This window comes from Vanessa tameamea, chromosome 3 (assembly GCF_037043105.1).
Source record: "Vanessa tameamea isolate UH-Manoa-2023 chromosome 3, ilVanTame1 primary haplotype, whole genome shotgun sequence".
Lineage (NCBI taxonomy): Eukaryota > Metazoa > Arthropoda > Insecta > Lepidoptera > Nymphalidae > Vanessa > Vanessa tameamea.
In genome coordinates this window covers 6,503,505-6,526,553 of record NC_087311.1, presented here as the reverse complement: position 1 = coordinate 6,526,553, position 23,049 = coordinate 6,503,505, and the positions used below count along the sequence as shown (strand labels likewise).

Genomic DNA, 23,049 nt, shown 5'->3' with positions numbered 1-23,049 from the left:
ATCCAATAAAATATCGGTTTACGTACAATTTAACTAAAAAATGTAAAATATATAAAAAATATAGCATATAAGCTATAACTTTTTGCCAATACTTCTGTATACACGTTTTGAATCCCTGTTTGATTAAAAATTGTTATGCCAATATTAACAGCTTGTACAGCACTACATTTACGTGCCTATAAAGAAAATAGCGATTGTTTTATTGTTAAATTACCACTACACATGCATAAAAATATACATAGTTGGAATAACAAGATTCAGAGCTCATGTGTGAACGTGGAATGCGGCGACACTGATACGAGTATATATAGAGAATAATTTTTAGTCACACTTGATAAAAAGATCAAGTTCAAAGGGCCAACTGTCTTGGTAGATATAATTTTCAGAAGGACTAGTTTTTATTGTTTACTAGTTGTTGCCAGACGATCTTTACTCGGTGTATGTATTTTTTTTTGTAATAATTAAAAATTATCAAATATCCTATTCCAACGCATAGTCGACTTCTATCAAAGTCTGTTAAAATCTAACGCAATCTAATGCAAGCAGCCTTAAGAAAATTATTGACCACTTAATATAATAATTATATTTCAGATTCTGACCTAAGAAAGATCATAAAACAATAAAAAGTTCACACTATATAAATATTACGTAATTAGAAGTAAAGAGAGTAGTTTTTTTATAAAAGATAATAATTAGTTTACAGCACACATAATCGAGTTCAGTAGCAGTATTGGCACATTGGACAAAGAGTTCATTGTACTCCTATAAAACCTTTTTGCAAAAAATTGCACCTATTTGCATACTCTCTTTGGAATATAACAAGCTTAGGCGGCGAAATGTTTTTATACAAGTGTTTATCCCTTGTTGTTACAAATGGTTTGTTTTCGTACCTGCGAAGTTTTTTTTTTCACTCGTGCTTTTGACGCGTCCATAAAACGAGTCATTGCGTAATTTTTCTGCATTGTGGAAACCCTTTCCGTTTGTTTTTATTATACCCCTTTATTTAACCCTGTGAGTCTTTAGTCGGCATCTTTGCGAAGATCTGCAACGTTAGAGGCGTATCATAAAATAATAAAATTGCGCTATTATCTGCAGGAACATGCGCAATGTAGTAAAGGGTTGTTCGTAATATTGCGGCTTAGGGTTTCTCTTTTATTTGGCGATTTGGTGATTTTAAGGACCGTAAACGTAGCGGTACTTTCTTTCCAATATATGATTTCAGTAATAGCGTTCTAATGGAAGGCTCGGACTAAAATATATTATAAGATAAGTGAAATGTGACACGCACCCGACTATTATTTATCAAGAACATTGACATAAACTAACGCATTTAGAAACTATTTATGTTAATTATCATTTCAAGTAAAGTATGGTATTTCTTTATACATATGTCTTAAAGAAATATATTACTGTTCTTACTTTGAGGCTATAGCATGTTTTGATGTTTAAAGCGGGTAGGATTATACCTAGAAATTAACCGTACAAATAATAATTAACCCTATACATCTTTTAAGTGCAGTTTTTTAGGACCTAATTTCAAATTATAGATGATGTGTTATGCTATGCTATTTTTTAAGTTTTATACTTAAAATAAAGTCACTCTTTGTTGACATTCAGGCCATGCGTGTATGTGCAAGTAGGAGATTCGTAACACCAATTTAATGGTTGGATTCATTGATATAACAATATGAGGAATGTTTTATAATTCTAACAATGCCAATGTGTATGGGTAGAGACATGCACTTATCATTAACTGACCCATTTGCTTGTCTGCCTTCCATAAATAAAAGAATATTGATTTATCACTACTTAAAAGACTCATCAAGAATTTTTCGACCAAACTTATTTTTATAAGGATATACATAGATACAAATATTGTTTGTCGTATTACAGGATATATATTTGTGTAGGCAGAAATTAGTTCCACCTACTCACACTTTGTATGTATCTTGGTATATAGGTAGGTATAGCTGTGGTGTAGTTTGAATGGTGAGTAATCCAGAGTAATAAAGGCACAAGGGACTTAACATCATAGATTCCGTGGTTGGCGGCACATCGATGGTTGAATAAGTAGTTCATATTACTTACATTGCTAGTCTATAGGTAAGCGAACGAAGCCCTTTACAATATGGCGGATCGTTTAGTCGTCTGCCTTCCTAAAATAAAATAAAACAAATGACATACGAATCTTACAAGTATACATATACTATTGGACTAACAATAATGATACGTAATTATCTCTTATCCCATTCGATGAAAATTATAAATACCTGATCTACCTAATATGTAAGTATCTATAAAACGTGCTGATTTAAGTTAGAATATGAGAAATACATTTGAGTACAAAATTTTCACATATTTGAAAATGTTCTTTAAACATTATATTCATAAGTCGTCTCAAGAAAGAAGTAACCGTTTTATTTTTAATAAAACTTTCTTTCAATGGGCCAACTTAACCGGCGCTTGTTCAAAGGGACCGACATTTTATATCATCCCTATGTAAAGACGCCGCCTTTATGACTTTTACCGAGCCTTTCTCCGACCACCCGTTAGATTTGCACAACGTTTCTTAACTCTTATCATATTTTGTTTCCTTTACTAACGGTTACTTATCTTTGAAGTTAAAAAATGTAAAATTGCACAAAAGCATCCCTCTACATGGTCCTCGCTTACAATACATGTACATTAACACCTTATCAGCATTTATGCGTTTGTAAAGATCTGTTTGTTACTCCGAGGAAGAGTTTTGCGAACTTTAGATAAAACAATACATATTTGTGTATAGAGTTCATCCAGGTAGTGAAAGGTCATTGCAAAAATAAAACATTTTCTTAAAGATAAACAATATACAATGTTCAGCTAATGTGTTTGTTTTTAGAAATATAATAATTAGAGTACAAGTTAAGGTACCTTGTCAGTAATGGTCGAGTTTCTTATCACTCGCTTACACAAATTACAAATAATATATAATCATTGTAGAAAAATTGAGAATATTTCACGTTGTTGTCAAGTAGTCGCTTCCTTAATAATTTATTACAAAATAAATAAATATTAGACTCGAAATGATAATCGATTATAGTAGCTAAGTAAAAAGGCCCTTAGAGAGAATAACGTACAACTTTCATCCATCACCCGTCCAATCAGATATACGAAGAAATAAAAAGGTACATATTTAAATCGCCTTAGTCCATTACCCGAACCACCTTAATTGAGGAGACGGCATAGAAAAACATTTTTACTGTTTGACATGACCGAGGTAAATGACAAAAGTCAATCTACACATCAATCGCCAAACATAGGAAATTTGGGAGGCAACACGCGACTACTCAATAATGTACGAAATATCGATGTGGGGCATCGCCACCACATGCGTGGTCGCGGACACATCCCTGGCCAAATGTTGTTTTAAACTGGAAAGCCGGAATTACTGAGTTGTCCATGCCCCCTTACGATCAATCGCAGATATCCAAGTGATTTTTAATGTATGTTGCTCCACGTCTATTATTTTCCTATTCCGTATTGATTTTTTAATACATTACTTAATAAATTAAGAACACGTTAAGAAATTAAATTAAATAATAGTTTGTTTTAAAAAAGTTTTCGATTCAGTATATAAAAATACTGACGTTTCTTAAAAATATTTTCAATATACCTAATACAATACTTAAAAGTATTACATATCTACAATGGTAATAAGCAAATTCTTTTGTTGAATCTGCGGAATGAGATACATTAGAAAGAACAATTTAATTATCAGTTCACTTTTTGGAAACTAAATAAAAATTTTGTAGATAATGAAAAATTAAGATTTGTTTCTTTTCATACGTTTCAAAAACTGGTATGTTGACTTTAGTGACACGAGGCCGCTGGGCAAAAGCTTAGGGTGGAAGGGGGAAGGTGGTTGCCAAATGACACGTTCCTATCAATTATTCACACAAATTTCCCCGCTACATTTGCTTGTACAACACGAAATATATTTTAACGCATCAACAATCTACTACGTTTCAAATTTTTATAATCTTAAATAAAAATTGTATTGTGTGATAATCGTATAAGTTCTGATGATTATTTAATTTAAAAAAAAAAAACAATGTTTCTATTTATTGAGATTTATATTTTGGTCCGAATTTGAAGGTCATTGGTGATAGCTATTGTATTGGGAGCAAATTAAAAGTAAGTCGGACAGGGTGGGAGAGAAGCTATAGGTTTCAATAATTCAATGCACGTATTTTGGTCACGAGGTTGGTCGGCATTTGGTCGCTATATTTTGCTAGAATGTCTCGTCAGTAGCTTAATAATTAATTCCATACATTCCACTTATAACCATTTATATGTTTTCTTAAAAGTATAAAGTTTTTATTTTCAAATTAATGCTTCATTAATCGAAATTTGCATCCTAATTGTCATGATAAAATATTTTAAGTTCATAATCTCGTTTTTATTTTTATGAAAGGCAAGGAATCTTTTTATTGTATTTTCTATATTACTATATACTTTAATCTAACATAAAAATATCTACATATTAGCGTTGAAACCTTGGCCTCAAAACGGTTGTAACCTCGACAACCCGTAACTCGTGTTGTTTAACAATCTGTTGGTCACAAATATCGCAACTGTTTAGATAAATATTAAAGTTGTATGTTTGTTATTTCCTTCCGAACGCCAATAATAGTGGCACGTTACAAATTAATGTTCTTCATTAAACCAAATCATTCAAACCAAATAAGATTTTTATTCAATTTTTTGCCATTGGTTTTTTTTTACTTCTTCTAAGCTTGTATTAAATGTACTAGGCGAGCATAAAATATGTTATCCGAATGATGTAGGTATCTGTGCGAAGTCTATGTGTGTGATAACTCTATGTCGCAAAAAGGCAACGCCCACAGCCAATCGTTGCCAAAATGATTCACCTTTAAACAGATATCTATTTATGTAAATTATACCTATATATCATCTGATAAGATTATATTTGAACAGTGTGGTTCCGTTATTGTTCAAATATATGTCTATTTAATATTAATTTTTATGATAAATTAAATAAAATTTTACTTTGATAAACGTCAGTTATTTCGCCTTAAAATATACTGTATAAAAACTATTATGAATATGTTCAAGGTGAAACTAGTATTGATTTTTTAAATTATCATTATTTTAATCATTATTTCAAATAACATTCATACTCATATAAGGATTATATAAAAGGAACCCCAAATTGTCGTGTTAGATAATATATAGAATAATGCTAACTCCATTATTCGTATGATGTCCTGGTACTTGGTTTGCTAATATAATTCAACAGTGATTAGAAAACTAAGTCTTATTTTATATCTTAATTAGTAGTTAGTTCCTTGTTTGACCTGTTAAGCAGTGTCCATAAGTAAATTTTATGAATTGGTATTTGAAATGCATTGAAAACGTTATCCAAATTTCATTCATTATGAAAAAAAAACATCAAATTACTTTAAATTAGGTAATCAAAATACAAAAGTTATAATTTTTTTTAAACTATTAAACATTCGCAAATCTCATTTGTTTTGTGTCTAAACATAAAATTCTCTTTGAATTTATAGTACCCTAGTAGAATTGTGCGAATTTGACGTAATTTCGACGTTGTTACAAAACAAATTTTTTTTGCATGTTTCGGAACTGGCACGCGCCGCTCTCCAAACATCCGTCATTGTCGTGTCATCATTACGCTTGCTGCACAACAAAAGTGGACTGTACAGACGACGATGCATTTCTCAGTAGGTCGGGGATACCCTCTCATTCATTTACGAATTAGAATGTGCGAATTCATGCCGTCGTGTGTCCTTCACAAGTGTGTGATAAATATCATATATATGTACATAGATTTTTACACAAGTGTGCGTGTGTGATCTGACGATATATACATACGATTAGTATTGGAATTGTTTGGAGGTTAGACTTCATATAACGACTATATTAATGTTCAAATTTGTAGTTATAATGATTATCAAATATTTAAAAACACGGATATTGTGTTATCATTAAATAACGTCGCTGTTATCGGACGAACGCACTTTATCTGCACGTACCTACGCATCGTGCGTGCGTATTGCATTTCGCGCCGTACGCACTGTCTTCTCGCACGTTTACAAGTAATGTTGCATTCAAATGATTACTTTCGCAAACGATTTTCTAATGAATTCAACTATTATACGTGATATTTATTAGGAAACTATGTGCGTTACGCATGTATGAATTATGAAATATATAGAGATTTTAAATAAATCTAAATAAAAATCTATAAAACTTTGTAATATTGTTATGTAAATTTTGTTCTGAGAAATTTGAAATTATTTTATCTATGTTTTGTCTATTTCAGAAAGGCCATTAAAATATTTAATTTATATATAGTAAAATTGTAATTATATTTTAAAATTTCAGAATAGACTGAGGCAAACATTAAAGTCTGGTTTGTAGAAAACCCTTTATATAAAAACCAAAAATTTATAGTATGTATGAGAAAGAGGTCAGTTCGTCTTTAGTTTAAAGTGAACTTATTTATTTCTCTTACTATACTTGCAAATAAATACAGTTATCTAAGGAAGTTTATGGAATAAGTACGCTCTTTTCTTGAAGGTTCCCAAGTCGTATCGGTTCGGAAAAACCGCCGGCGAAAGCTGGTTCCACAGAGTGGTTGTGCGAGGCAGAAAATGCCTTAAAAATCGCGCTGTTGTGGATTTTCGGACATCTAAGTGGTGCGGGTGAAATTTAGAATTTTGACGAGATGTCCGAAGGTGAAATTCAGCTGCCGGGATTAATCCAAATAATTCCTAGGAACATTCCCCGTGGAAAATTCAGTAGAGGATGCAGAGTGATCCAACATCTCTACGCAGAGCCAAAGGATCGAGCAGATCAGAAAGGGCTTGATCGTCGTAATTCGAACTGCTCTATGTTGGATACGGTCAAATGGAAGGAGCTGATACTGGGGAGCACCCGCCCAGAGGTGAGAGCAGTACTCCAAGTGAGACCGAATTTCTATTTAGTTGTATTATAGTCTTAGGCAATGGCACGACGTGAAATACTGTCTTGCCTTGCTGAGCACACCAAGCTTTTTTGATGCCAATTTGGCTTTGCCTTCCAATTGACCGCGGAACTGAATGAGGCTCGAAATATCAACGCCAAGTATTCCGATACTAGCTGTGGCGGCTATCGGAATGTTCTCAAATCGTGGAGATACGACGAATGGTGTTTTTTTGGCGGTTAACTGCTTCCGCCTATTTATGAGTAAGGTAAACTAGAAGATCACCGGCTGAGCGATCCCGACGGAAACCGTATTGGCGGTCATTAATCAGCTGGCACTCCTCTAGATACCGCAGGAGCTGGCAGTTTACAATGGACTCCATTTGTTTGGAGAACAAGGGGGTGATGGCTATAGGCCTATAATTGGACGGGTCTGAGCGGTTACCCTTTTTAGGAATCGTATGCACCAAAGCAGTCTTCCAGGAGATCGGGACGACGCCTAATGCGTGGGATTGCCGGAAAAGACGCGTTAAGATCGGTGCCAACTCGGGAGCACAAGTCCGTAGCACGATTGGAGGGATGCCATCGGGTCCACTCGACTTATGAATGTCCAAGGAAAGAAGTGCTTTACGAATTGCACTTTGCCGGAATTTAACCTCCGGCATCGTGGTATCACATCGCGGGATTGTTGGTGATGAATTTCCTCGGTCATCTAGAGTCGAGTTCGCCGCGAAGAGAGAGTCTAAAAGATCAGCTTTCTCCTTCGCGGTATGGGCCAATGACTCACCGTCTCTGTGCAAAGATGGAAAAGAGGGCTGACAGAAATTCCCTAAGACAGCCTTAGCGAGAGACCAGAACGCACGTGTTCCTGAAGGGAGGCGCACCAGTCTCTCGCCAATTCTGCCAATGTACTCCGTCTTCGCCTTAGCAATCACGTTTTTGAAGGACCTAGAGGCAGAGTTATATTCCTTTCTGAATGCGCTGGTATTTACATCACGAGACGCCGATGCGTTAGCCTAGTCATGGTAACGTTCCCATTTTCGGCGTGAGGCCGTTTTGCAGAAACGACCAAACCAGGGCTGGGACTTGCCACCAATGGGCACCGCAGAATATGGAATGAACAGTTCCATACCCTGAAGCACACATCAAGACTTCTTCAACTATGCCGTACTAATTTTTCTATTATATAACGTTTAGCAATGTACGAATACGTGTTCGGACTTGATAATATAACAGCGAATACTAGCAACAGATAGTACTATCGGTACTGAGAACTAATGCACGCGATAACGGACGATAACGGAATGACAAATTGCAATATCAGCTACGAAAATAACCAAAAATGCATGCAACTAAAGTTGATGGCTTCCATGAGTTATTAATGAACCCACTTTAAAAAGTTCATTCTATATTGAAATAGTATTTCAGTAACGCCCATTTATTTACCTAGTCGTATTGTTGAGATATACCTAGTTGGAGTTCGGGGTAATTTTTTTCTATTTATAAGTAAGTAAATACAAAATCTCAATCATTCTTTGATGAAAATGTCTTTTACATTATATGTTTATGAATATTTCGATATTTGGCTCTAAGAGAATGACTTTTAGGAGCTTACATATGGACTGTGTAGGCATTTACGAGTAACATAAACGTTTAACCATATAAAGTATTGATTTATTAATTTGATCTTTCCATGTATTCATTCAATCAATTGTATGATTGTATTCTTGAAAAATATTTTCTCTATATTAGTGACGATATATATATATTATTATTTTTATTATCTAAGAACAAAAAATATACATTTCGTATCTGATTATGAGGTAAAGACATTTTCACCGCATTATAGGATCAGGTCATATTTGCTAACAATATTGTAGTCGTGAACAATATTTTTTTGATACAAAAATGAGAAAAGGGGTTAACACTAAGCCTTTTGAAGCGGGTCGAATTGGGTATGGACAGTGAGACACATTCGCCTGCTTTTTGCTATTATTTGGATCATAAAACTGTCAGCATATTTCATGCTTAAGTGATATTTGCTACCAGACTTTTGTGTTTTAAATAAGTAGTGCCGATTACAATGTTGAAACGAACCTTTTTGTTGTATAACGTCATAACAGATTAAAAATATTTTAGGTAAAATATGTTCCTCCAAAATAAATCAATATCAAATTATACAATGATTACAATATTTTGTTCTAATTAGTAAAAAGTATAAGCTTTAAAGTAAATACTTTTTATTTTGTGGTTTGATATAAAAATTATTATTCATAAGTAATTATATGATACAATCATGAGTTGTCTATTGTAGTGAAATACAACCCTACAATATTTACCCTAGCGGACATGGTCTCAATAAAACGGAGCTATTATAATAAAAATACAATTTTGGCCGCAACCCCATGTCAACATTAATACGGGGTGTTTGCGAATAAACCGCTCGTAAACTTGCCTGCCTGTGATTAAGGTCCTTATAAACATATGTTAAATTTTTTAAATTCTTATTTGCTCATAGTTTTTATACATATAGATCTTTAATCCTTAATTATTTTTTTCATATAGTACTGTTAAAAGAAAAAAAAAATTACGTTATCTACTATTTATAATATTTTTATAATTTTACAGTTAATCTTATTTTGAGATTTAAAAGTAAATAGGTCTAAAGAACTGAAAATTTAGGTATTAATATGATATTAAATCAAGTCGTACCAATAGTCACGTATTGAAATGTTATAAAAATATATAGCTTACTTACTTATAATATTTGACGTAGTCTCAATCAATATTCGTCATTAGTTGAAATATAAATAAGTGAGTTTGACCGTTATCGCGGGCTATTATTTGAACCTGTATATTTAGCTGAATGCGGACTAGTTTGTTGCGAATGATACCTGTAATTAGGGTCTATCCGGCTATCGCGGTGTCATCTATTCGCACCACTGCGGTATTGTGCACGCGCGACGGAAATAACATATGACCATGTTTTATTGATTTCGTTTAAAAAGCGCACTGGCCTTCGTTTATTAATGTTTGCATGTTTACTAACACTGGTCGATTTTACCAGTAAGATTGCACTGGCTGACAAATTGACAATAATTAAAGGTTTTGAAGGAAGAGGTTTGCTTACATTTTTATAAACCTAAGGTAAATGAATTTATTAACATTTAAATAATGACAGCGTCGATATTTCTTTAGATTTATTTCGTTAAAAATGTTAAAAAAATACTTTTAATGAGCGAATAAACTAAAAAGTGTTAATGCAACTTATTTCAGAAATATGTAAAACTAATTTACTTTGCAGGTGTCTTTTAGTCAACCAATTAAATATGCATCGACTCACCGTAGCAATCGTTCTATTATGGAGTTATTATAACTTCAATGCACGATCTAATATCAATTGTTGCTTGAATAAAAATGCACGAACAACTTTATTACGTATATCTTCTGTTCTTATTAAAGAGCTACATTTGAGTTATTTTATTACGAGTGTTGTTTTAAATTAATTACATTTATAGGTTTACCTAATTAAAGTAAATAGTTCGTAAAGGTTAAATACTAGTTTCTAGTTTTAAGAGATCTTGTGTATGTTAAGCAGTTGATTTCATATTGTTTCTTAAGATGGGTGCTCCAACGATTTGGAAAGTTTGTTGCGTTTTAAAGTAGGCTTGTATTTGTTTGGAATTTTCATAGGTATTACGAAATCGAGGCTGTTTTTTAACATTTAGCGACATGAGTCGTAATTTACTGAGTCGCTTTATGCCTCGTTAACGATAGGTGCGCGTAAATCAAGAACTACTTTACTCAATGCCAAAATAAGTGAATAACGACAAAGGCTCTTGCGTTAAATAGAATGAGCGTTATGTACAAGTGTTTCTCTTTAAGTATTAATATTTTTATTTATTACAAAAAAGATAATTGCGAAGTAACTAAAAGCCTACTTTAATTTTATACGTAATAATATAGGCTAGAATATTCTCCAACGTAAATGCAGTCCGAAAATGATACTTTATCAAACATGGCTTACTAGCAATAGTGAAATATTTGTTCCAAAACTTGTATAGGGCACAAAATATTCTTTGGTCACATTTTCTACTTTCCAATGCATTTTAAATGCATCGTATCAGTGCAACGACCATGCTGCGATGGGACGATCTCTCGCGGCTAGCAGATCGAGTCCGTCCAAGGACGTCCACTTCAACATTACCATATAAAACACATAACGACTCTATTGCATACGTAAAAAGACTCGTATTTGTTTGGCAAGCGATAACTTTAATCCGCCGACCCAGCCAGTAAGAAAAATGATCCTGTATAAAAAAAGTAAAAAGTATAGAGCTCGCGGTTGTTTTATTTTGTAGAGCTTCGAGCGAAGCCAACATGGCCGCGACTTGGGAAGCGAATTATTTGAATAGTTATATTTAACATAATACAAGTTTTTGGTTGTTTCCTAAAATTATGGTACACATATGTATAATTAATACGCTATATATATTATACGTTTTAAGGGAAATGTAACGATAAAAAAATCATAATTTTTTGATGTTTAAAAATATTATAAGCCACTAAGACGTTTATTCTTATAAAAAAAAATGTGAATAAACGCTCTTGACTTTTGGGATTTAAGTTAGGAAAAAAAGTTCGTTACGCGCCTCCTAGTCTGCAAGGCAGGTGCTCGCCGATATTTTGACAATGATAGTTAGCAGGACCGCCCTCGTTTAATTTAATAGTTAGTTTTTTCTTTACACTCTTGACCCATTTCCAGTTCCGAATTATTATATGATAATATCTCTACTGAATTATATTCATATGTTTTGATTAAAAACATTCATGCTTTTTGTTAACTTAACCTAATTAGTAAAATGCTCTTTAGTGGATTTTGTAACTTGTTATATAATAGATCTTATTTTCTTTATCACCGAGTAAAATTAAACACACAATGCTGTTGTATTTTTCATATTCAGTTAGGTACATATATGTATACTTGGATATTAATGGTCTATAATACTATAAATATAATTAAATAACAAAATAATAATAAACCATGTTATAGGGATAGCAATAGACAATGACAGGAAAAAGTATATTGTTTCACCTCGGTCTCGGCTCTCGGGGAGTTTCGCTACAATGACTCGCATCCGGACTCGCCCGTTACTAGACGACGCTTACGAATTTCTGAATTAAGCATTGTCAATTGTATAATTATATTAATAGAATCCTTTCTTATAACGTATTTCAAGCGCTTAAATAAATTTACTCGTACTGGTACTGCGTGGGGAAATAAACTCGAAACCTTATACTTAACAAGATAACTTTGCCCAGCCTTGGGACATTTAATATTACTGTAAATAAACGTTTCATTAATAAATTACTATTAAACAAATTGTAATTGAACTGAATAATTAATGAATTAATTTATAATGATATCATAAATATTTAATGTACTTAGATGATTTAAAATTGATTTGTATTCGTCATCGAAAATTATTTAGCGTTAGAAATAATTAAAGAGATACTTTTATTTAATTAGCTTTTGTTTAATATACGACATGAGAGGGTTTACAACCCCAGATGATAGAGATAATATAAAATAATAAATTCACTAAGGGCGCGTGGCGGGAAGCCTATGACAAATGACGAAGCGGTGGGTACGCGTGAAATCACAATTATCTCTTTATGCTGGCCACCAACCCTTCACTCATTATGCAAAGTTAATTCTGTAAATACCGCTAATTCATTTTAAAATGTATTCAAACTTAATATATGTATTAATTTGCTTATAAATACATTTCATATTAACTATATTGATTACGTATTTAGTAAGAACAATTGGAATTAATTCGTTCCAAAATAATTGACCAGCAAGATTTATATATTTTGCATCTAAATTAATAAATGTATGTCTTTTTGATATTTTTACATCGATAATGAGTGCAATAACTTTTTTCGTACTTATTATTATCCTTCTCTGAAGGTTTACATAGACAAATAGATAGTATGTTTATTTTTTTCTATTACAGTGATTACTGATTATAGCGTATATTGTTACGATCACTTGAACCCTTATTTTCGGTTCATCAGTCGCGTCAATTTTGGAACTCAACAAGCCACCATGCGGGATCGCATTATTGCTTTTTTATTAGTTTTTTCTTTAACCCCCGCTTCGCATAAGTTTTTGCTGCGCGTGCGTCGTGGGATAGGTCGCGTCGCATCACTGTTTATGCTGGTATTAGCATAATGCTACTTTGGGAATAGTATTGTTTATCAATTGCCACTTAAATTTTAATTGCAAATTTAACGAGATTCTTTTTAAGTTGATGGTGTAATAGTTCATATAATTTTATTTATCGCAATAAAACAAATAATTGTCCTTGCCAAAGGTCGAAACTGTTAGAAATTTTAACAAAGGCACATTTGCATTTCTGCATTGGTATTTCCGGGGCAATAACCAAATTATCATCAAATTTAACGTTCGTGCGGTTGACCGCTGTTTTTACCTCTACTACGTTTGTTATAATTAATACACCCATTAAAATTATTGCAAATACAACTAATTATTAGTTAATAATGTTGATTCATTTTAATTTCTTTATACATCATTTATAAAGTAGGTTTGTTTTCTAAATAACTAAAGTTACCTTGTTTATCATCACTTTCATCGTTACTAGAATTTCTCACAAAATTAAATAATAACCAAAAAAATTCAATCCTCTACAAATGCAATGAATGAAAACGTCATCGATATGCAAATGATTGCGTTAAGAGCTCTCAACGAAATGCGTTTGAGTAGAGTACCGCTGACATTCGCTGCCATTGTTTATACCCAGGAATTCGTACTTGAATAAATAGTTTCATGGGAAAATAAATTGGGCTGTTTAGTTATCGCATATTTAAAAACGACTAGAAGTATGATGATATACCTGATAAACTATATTATATTATTGTCTATATACGTAATACAGCATGGAAAAATTATACTATAGTGATATACGAGTTTTTGTTTATGATTGACTCAATTGATTAAAATGCTTTTTCTTTATTGCTCGTAGCTACTTCGACAATCCGCGTGTCCCGTATAATTATTAATAGATTAAGATTGACACAACGTACTATTAGTGTATTGTATTTATAGACAATTTGATGTCCTCCCATCACCAATTCAATAAAACCCCCTTTACTTTGTTTTTAAAAGGTTAGATATTCGATTGATCTATCACACTTAATCTTAAATGTTTTTCGCTCTAGGCTAAAAAAAAGGAAATTTTGATGTTTATATATGATAACTTTAAATCAAAATGTTGATCGTGCAAATATTGCCTAGAGTTTTAAAAGATAATTCTGTTTAATAGAATGAAGCAAAACATGTGTATTTTTAAAAATAATTTGTAAAGAGTTATTTTATATTATTCTTGGATTGCCTTAAAAACTTTCAGTTTTGTTCGTTTCGTATCAACTTACGAGTGTGTAGATACCTATACATTAAGCGGATGCTAGTTCTGTTAGACAAAAAATATTGCACACAGCTTGATCTATTTTTGAGTGCATTTCGCGCTATTTTGGCGTTCCCTACGCAGGCAATGTGTCATTGACCCCGTTTCACGGCGTTTGTTCACGTACTTTTGGGAAGTTTTGGGACGATTTACGTCGAGACGAATAACGCAACGAATGATATTTTGGGGCAACTTATATTACTGTGTTTTGAAGCCAGTTTATCGAAGGTACTGAAAGATTTTCTTTTGTTTTTATATACTTGTTAGAAAACTATTTTTATCAAAACATATTTTCTAAAATGTTATAAGTACATAAATATACAAAAAAATTGCAAATGCGAATTATTTCGGTAGAAGTAACTTGTTAGGTTATATTAAAAGTCGTAATAAGCATCGAATGCTATATTTTTACGTAATTAAACAAATTGCAGCTGTAAGTTATAGGCATTCGTTTATTTAAAATAATTTGTGAAAGTATCTAATGTAAATGCGGGAAAGCATATTAATTCGATATTTATGATAATTAGCAAGACAAACTAAAAGAATACTCGGTTTCGGTGACACGATGCGAAGTTCAACGTTAGCATACAAAGGGCCGGGGCGAGGCTACAGCTTTTTATGAGCCGATTTCGGCTTTAATCTATAGTGGATAGTGCACACGAACACAACGCGGGCGTACAATGCTCGTGCGCACTCACGCACACATAGCAGGGTGCCCTGCTATGTGTGCGTGTGTGCTGCCCTCCTCAGCGGGCTGCAATTCGTCGTCGCGCCGCGGCCCCGCGCCTCCGCCCGCACGCAATTGCACTGCACTCCGACGCGGTGCGTGCGTAAAAAGCGCACGCAGGAGGTGCGGGGTAAGGCGGCGGAGAGGACCGCGAGCGCTAGCCTGCAACCAACAGTCACCGCTAGACGCTCGGAAGAGCACACCGCCCCCATAGGGCGCACAACTAACTCTCTCGCGCGAAACCACCCCCGATCGTGCTACGAACTTCGTACAGTGCCAATGCGAACTCTTGTAAAAAGTTTAAGAAGATTTATTTGACCGGCTTTCCTGAAACTGGATCTAAATTTTTTTCTCGAAACGGTAAGTTCAATTATTCTAATTAGTTTAATTTTTTTGCTTGTAGTAAATTTATTAAAATAATGTTCAAGAGAAACTTAAGTGTCATCGATTAATAATGGAACAGGTTTGTAAAATATTTTTGTTTTTAATTTGCACTTTACTTTGTTTTAAATAGATGATAAACAAGCTATATAGCTCTTATATTATGCAGATTTCTTTACCTCTACTGGACTTATTATTTTTAATTTTTTTTAGTTGATCAAGGGTAGTTTTTTGTCGTTCCCCCATGTTCGATATACCTGCCGAATGAAAGGTAAAAGTCAATTTGGCAGTAAGGAAGGGCTATAAAGCGATATATGTAAATGGGGAAGGGCGGTGCAGTCGGGCAGTCGCGCTCCTTCATGACATACGCTCACACTTCGCGCTGACTGTCGGTCATAGTGCTTTTAACTCGAGACGTGCATGCATCGTGTACTCAAACATTTTTTTTCGTTTGTGTTTCTGCAATAAGTATTATAGTTTATTGATATCTACGATGTATCCTGGTTCTACATATGAAGGCGTTTTGCCAGGTACGTATTCAAATAATATAAAAAAATATATAGTGTTTAAAAAGTGTGTTTCTAAAGTGATGATTGTTATTTTTTTAAATTTTTGTTGCCAATTTTGTGTTATTTTCTCAAACTTACGAATATTTCATGAATTATGTGTACATAATTTTAGTTATGAAGTTTTTGGTAGATAATTTACCTATTTTGATTGTAAATAATATAAACTTCATTTATTTTATATTATTAACTTTTTATATTCTTAACTTAACTAAACTTACTAACTTTTTATGTTCATAACCTCTTTTATATTAAATTAGACTTGATAAGATACCTAAATAAATGTTTTATATCGAAACATCTTAAAAAAATAAAACAATGAATAATGAGATATAATTAAAAAATGTACTTGCTTTTATGTTATATTAATGTTTTTTCGTGTAGTATAAATATCTTATCGTCATTGTTATTCAAGCTTATAAGAATTGAAACAGGTTTATTTCTATATAAAATTAATTCTGATTTTTATTTACAGAATCACAACTAAGAAAAATGGGGAGCAGCGAAGGGCAGCAGACTTTTTGCTTAAAATGGAATCACCATAAGACTAATTTGGTTGAAATCCTAGAGGCTTTAATTAAAGTTGAAACATACGTTGATTGTACATTAGTCGTTGATGATCAAGTCACATTTAAAGCACACCGGGTAGTGCTTGCTGCAAATTCTCCATACTTTCAATCAATACTCGCAGATGTGCCCATGGACCATTGCAGTATCCTATTTCCAGGAGTTAAGGATTTTGAAATGCGTGCTCTCCTCGAGTACATGTACACTGGAGAAGTTAATGTAACGCAAGCACATATACCTCGCATAATGAAAGTTGCAGAACAGCTTGAGGTTAAAGGTTTGTTTGACATGACAGAGTTACGTCGGCGGCCTGGTAGTAGTGAACGTACACCGGCTGCCTCACCACCTCGTGTAGTACCAGCAGCGCCTTCTAGCGTATCACCGCCAGTTCCTACCAGCCGCTGGCCACCCCCACCTATCGCTCCTGCCCTCTCAGCCGCGTATGACTCGGCCGATATGAATCCGTTGAAACGCAAGAAGCTATCAAGCATGTTAGCTACTCGTGATACTCCAATATTAAGAAATGTTCTCGCTCAGGCTACTCCTGTTGATTCATCCCAACCTATATCACTCGTATGCCACCCTGTAAATCAGCACGAGTCAACACGCTTACACTCCAATGGATCAGCACATGAATCTGAACGCCCTATAAGTCCGCAACGTCCTTTTGATTATAGACCACGCCGATTGTCGTCCAGAGCCTCTTCTCCACACTATAATCGCTCAGACCGTTCAGAAGACGCCCATTCACCTTACACTGAAAGGTCATTTGAAGATGACAACCAGAGATCTTTCCACCCTTCTCCTCCACCAGCAAATTTTCAACAAGATGTAAGAGCTGGATTAGCACCTTATGTTCCACCACAACAGAAACCTGAATGGAAACGATACAAGCAATATACAAGGTCAGATATTATGTCTGCTATTGAATGCGTGCGTAATGGAATGAGCGCTCTGCAAGCCTCGCGCAAATACGGCGTTCCCTCACGTACGTTGTATGACAAAGTAAAAAAATTGGGCATTACCACGAGCCGGCCTATGAGTCGCGGAGTTAAAAGAGAATCTAACGGGGCTGCTTTTCCTTACGGCTTAAGTGGGACTGGAGGCAACGAAGACGGAACACCAACGACGCCGCTTATTGATCCATCATTCTTGCAACAAGCTTTAGAAGGTGCTACTCGAGACGGCGGGCGGGAGGCCCTACATGCAATGGCTTTAGCAGCAGCTGCCCATGCAGCACTAGCTCCCAGAACTCCACCTCGCTCAGCACCGCAGTCACCTCGATCACCGATTCCTCATGATGATGATCATGTTGAGGACTTATCGGTTGCACGTCGACGTGATCCAGACCCACCTTCAGGTGTTATTGTTCCACCTCGCAATTTCGCTCTTGACTGTGGCAGCGAAAGAGATTGAATTGTATTGCGAAATCGTGTAGAACATTCGAAAAGACTGACTTAGGCGTACAAAGTTAGAAGTAAGACACTTATTGGTAGGCTACTGGTAGGACGCGCCGCGCGCGCATGCCACGCTGACCGGGCGCTCCGGCCGGGCGATTGCAATGGGCCCCGCGGCCACACATTTTCTACCTCTGTTCTTCTCTATTTATTTCCAAACGCTACTTATACCTGATAACGAAATCAAATTTCCGTTAGACGGTATGGCAGTGTCTTTTTGTGATTTATGTTTGTTTATTTTCTTCTGTATTTTTTTTTATGTTTTATAACTTTTACGTCTTTGTTAATGTATAGGTTAACTTTAATTAGCATATAATGTGTAACTTAAAGCGGTGACCGTACGATGATAGTAAGTACACCGCGTGCCTCGAGTAGGTACACCTAGACGAGTTATTGTGCAATTTGTTGTCCGCGACTGTGATGTTTATAGACTGAAACGCCGCCATTACCTCACGCTCGCTACAGTTTTACTCTAGTCCGCAGCATCGCACGATAAGATCCTTTTAATTTCGAAGGTAATTTCAATTTAAAGGACCAGTGCGGTGCATAAAGCTCATATCACTATATATAGCGACGTATTGATATTCTATCTACCTAATGTTACGGATTAGATTAATTACATTGTTTGCGATTTGCCATAATTGTTCATTGTTGATATCTAGTTGTATTCACTTTTTTCTGAATATTGATTGATTTGCACAAGCACGGACGTTTTTTAGGTATAGGTAAGAAGTTCATAAGCACTTGAGAGGTGTGGACGCTCAATCATAAACATACTAAATTTAAAAAAATATATCAAGTTTCTTATTAATAATTTTACCTAAGTATATTAAATTTAATAGTTATGTTAATATAACTAAATATCATTATAAACTAAATAAATCTTTGTACCTTGTAACAATGCTAACTTCTTAAACAGAAATAAGACCCGCTGTAGAGCCTATTTTATTTATTGAGTATAGAAAACTATGTTGCACTTCTGTTATGTTAACTACTATAAAACAAAGCTATAATTTTATCGTATTGTTTAAGTTAATAATATTAATACTTTTATTTTGTAATTATTTGAAGACTGATTTGTTACTTTAGTCTAGTTCGAAAATGCCATAGATACTTGATAGTATTTGCATATAATATTTTTTTAAGTCATCGCGGGTTTGTGTAGTCACGCACTACTGAAGTGTCACAGTATTGTGCCTTGTTTGTGGAAATCTAGAAGTTTTACGGACATTCCAGTAGTTACAATTTGTGTTCTTTAGTAATTTATGAACACATCACATAGTCTTATTTAAATTTTATCCAATAGGTAGTTGGGTGGTTTTTAAAAACGTTTTTTTGTGTCGGGAACACAATATAATTATAAATGTGAATGTGAATTATTATTGATAATAAGCCTTATAATATACCTCATGATTTGTTTAGTTAAACGATATGTTATGTGATTATATCATTAATACCTACTTTCGTGCCTATTTATAAAGTTAAGTATGATGTTATGCACTAGATCGTCATGTAGAGTTGTAGAAGTAAGTACTATATCTATAGTTGGCTATGTATGTACCTCTATTAGTAGATTAAATTAAATCGAGTTTGTTTTATCTCGTACCTAAATATTATAGTAAGAACTATATTTACAGATAATATAATGTTATAAATACAAATTAAACGTTTAATAACTGAAGTTATGGATTTTATTGTACCTTATTTATTTATTTCTATTCAAGTTTTTACACAAAAACCGTTTTCTATCAATTTTTTTGTCTCTAGGTATAAATCTAGATAATCAAGATACTCTTATGTTAAGATACCTATTAGTTGTATGAAATTAGAGTACCTTATGTTTATTAATAAACGTTGTAAATAAGTTGACTAATTACACAAATCTTTTGTCTTTATCTTTTGCATGTCAAATTACTGATGAAGGAAATAGATTCATGGGTGTTTAAGTATTCACCTGCCATATAAACATTTAATGGGCCGTTAAACTAAATTAATTAATTTAATATTAAAACATTTATAATAATCGAATAACGTAAGAAAATTATAAGAGGTGATGCGCTATGCTAAAAGTATATTTAACTTACGTATTTATTAGTGGAATAACTTTGTTAATTAATTGTAATTGAGTTGATTTAGTAAAATTATTATTCAATTTATTCACATATAATAGGGAGATAAAGTTTACAAGTTTGGATGTTTGGAGTTTGGGTGGATGAAGCTTGTTCCAAATATTGATGTTTAATATTTGGAATTAACCTTTAGGATGAAAATAGACTATCATCCATAGAATATTTCCATCCTAAAGGTTATTGTATCGTTAATACAAAAGGGGTTTTCCTAGAGATTCATTTTGCAACGTAAGTCAACGAAAAGACGGCCTTACAAATGCCAATATTATGAGCGCTGCTTTAATAATTAGAGCAGATAATTGTAGAGTTTGAATAGACGTGTATTAATTCTGTTTAGATCTTTAAAACAAGGTATATTATACAATCTATATGTTGCGGTTAATTTGTAAATTGATTAAATATGACTAAAATATATTTAAAATTAATTTTAATACAAACAAGACCGCGTCTGTCGGGTTTAATTGTGAATAATAAAGTATTCATAGGATAGATTTTGTTTTACAGAAAAAATCTTGTTCAGTCAAACTTAAAGTATTTAATCTAAACTAGTAAGCAGTTATAATATAGAATGATCATAACAGAAAAATAGACATTTCCTATATGATTCTTACCTTGGGTCTACTATCTCAGGCTACTTACTACCGCCAATGAGCAATAGTAAGTATATTGCGCGGTGATCCGGTTTTATCGGCTAGTAAGCCGGATAAAAAGAACATTACACACTATCATTACTATTATTTATTAGTAATTTATTGAAATAGCAAAATATTTAGCTACTTTAATTTCCTTCGATAAAATGACATATGAGCCAATGCCTCTTCAGTATCGCGTATCAGTAAAAATAAATCACAGGTTCTAATTGGATAAAACCGTAAGACATAAAAAGTAAAAATGTTATGATAAAATTGTTTAGTGGATAAGTTATCGCCACCAGAATCAACCATTTACTGAAGAGATTTAGATAAATACCTAATAATAGTACAACGCATTATTTTATAAAAATTTTGGTTTTAAATGATAATAATTTGGATACTGTCATATATAATCCAATAGAAAATTCGAATCAGCTTTTTCCAAAAAAATATTAATGAATGGTAACGCAACCAAACTTATTTAAATTAAAGACTCTCTGCTAAGTCAATTTAGCTTAGTTTTCAATATATTTTATTACTAGATACCTACCTAGTTCATTACATACCTGTAGTACTGTACTTAAGGACATGTACTTAGATATTCATACATGTAGCGACATTATAGTGGTTGAAAAATATTTTTTTTTTTAACTTTCCGCGTGCAAAGCCACGATGAGTGCTAGTGTTCGTAAATACCTAAACCACAAGACTAAATTTATGTACTTGTAGATTTTGTGGTTTTAATTTCTCATTTTTTTATACATCTATTTTTGTTACATTACGTACAATATTTTTCTAGAGGTAATCAGATTCTTACAAAATTATAACTACCCGTAAATGCTTAGTTGTCTTTCATTAGTTTAGGATTAAAAGTCCAACAAACTGTATAACGCTATGATTTTTTCGTAGGCGTCAACATAAAAACCGGAATTTGTATAGAAGTTTCCCAAATACTTTTATTTTTTTCATGCAATATTGTGAGCTCCGTGGGTCTTAAAACATTCCCGATCCTGATTGGTTCTGGAATACTTGACTATCGCAAAAAAATAATTATATTAACTTAGTTTTAATATGAATTTTAAAAGTAGCGCGAAAGGCATACGATATAGCTACATATTATGATTATAGTAAAATAAGGTAAAGAATAATGCCTTTTGGCAAATTCCTTGTTTTTATATATATAATATAAATAAGTTAACATTGAACTTTTAAATTGCTTATTAACTGTTATCCAATACGACTTGTACTTAAATATTCTCCGTGGTAAACTAAAAGTATACATGTATACCTAATAATCGCCATGGTAATCGCTTAAACTTATTCTGCAGCGCTATCTAGTGGTAAATTACAGTAAAGTGGATAATATAAGAACACTTCTCTCTTCTCCACTACATATAAATATGAAATAGGAACTATGGGGCTACTCTACACTAAGGAGAAGATATAATGCGGGTCTTCGTACGAAAGTGTTAACCGAAACGTATGAAATAAGGTTTCCATAATTTTACTACTTAAGCTAAGACTTGTCCGATATTACTATTTGTGTATTTATTAATTGGGATTTACAAATTTATTTTAAATAATAATCTGAGAATATTGCCTTTGGAAGATACATATTAGTCTAGATTTCTCTGTCTAATCCGTTTTACTCTACCGGGTATTAGACCGCTTCAAATTTCAACCTCCAGCTTTAGCAGCGCCATCTAAATTTCATACATTTTTATGTACTTTATATGCACAATTGCACATTACACAAAAGATACGTATTATAACACTTTTGTCACTCTATTCAACAACTTAATTATAACGAAAACGCGCCATCTTTTAGTAAGCGTAGAACTAAGTATTTTTTTCACGACTACAGTTAACTTGGTTTCTATACAGAGGGCGCTGAGTTATATTTAAAAATTGAAAAAAAACTTTATTTAAAAAATCTACTGGTCTTACTATTATAGAGACGTGTATTTTTTTATTAAACTGAATATTAATAATGTAAACAAAACGTTAAATATAATATATTCTATAAAAAAAAATTATTATGTAAATATATTTTTGAACGAATCTGGCTTTATGTGACGTAGAATCGTACCACTAAATTTCTATGTTTTGATTG

General features: G+C 33.1%; 1 protein-coding gene across 1 annotated transcript in view; it reads left to right on the top strand.

Annotated features, from left to right (window-relative positions):
• Positions 1-19,837, top strand: part of LOC113397598 (uncharacterized) — a 32,158-nt gene extending 12,321 nt beyond the window's left edge. Inside the window, exons 2-3 of the mRNA XM_064219276.1 lie at positions 15,390-15,564; positions 16,627-19,837. Coding sequence (XP_064075346.1) covers positions 16,644-18,134 — 1,491 coding nt within the window. The 5' untranslated portion in view covers positions 15,390-15,564; positions 16,627-16,643 and the 3' untranslated portion in view covers positions 18,135-19,837. The remainder of the gene's footprint in view (positions 1-15,389; positions 15,565-16,626) is intronic.
• The last annotated feature ends 3,212 nt before the right edge of the window (positions 19,838-23,049 follow it).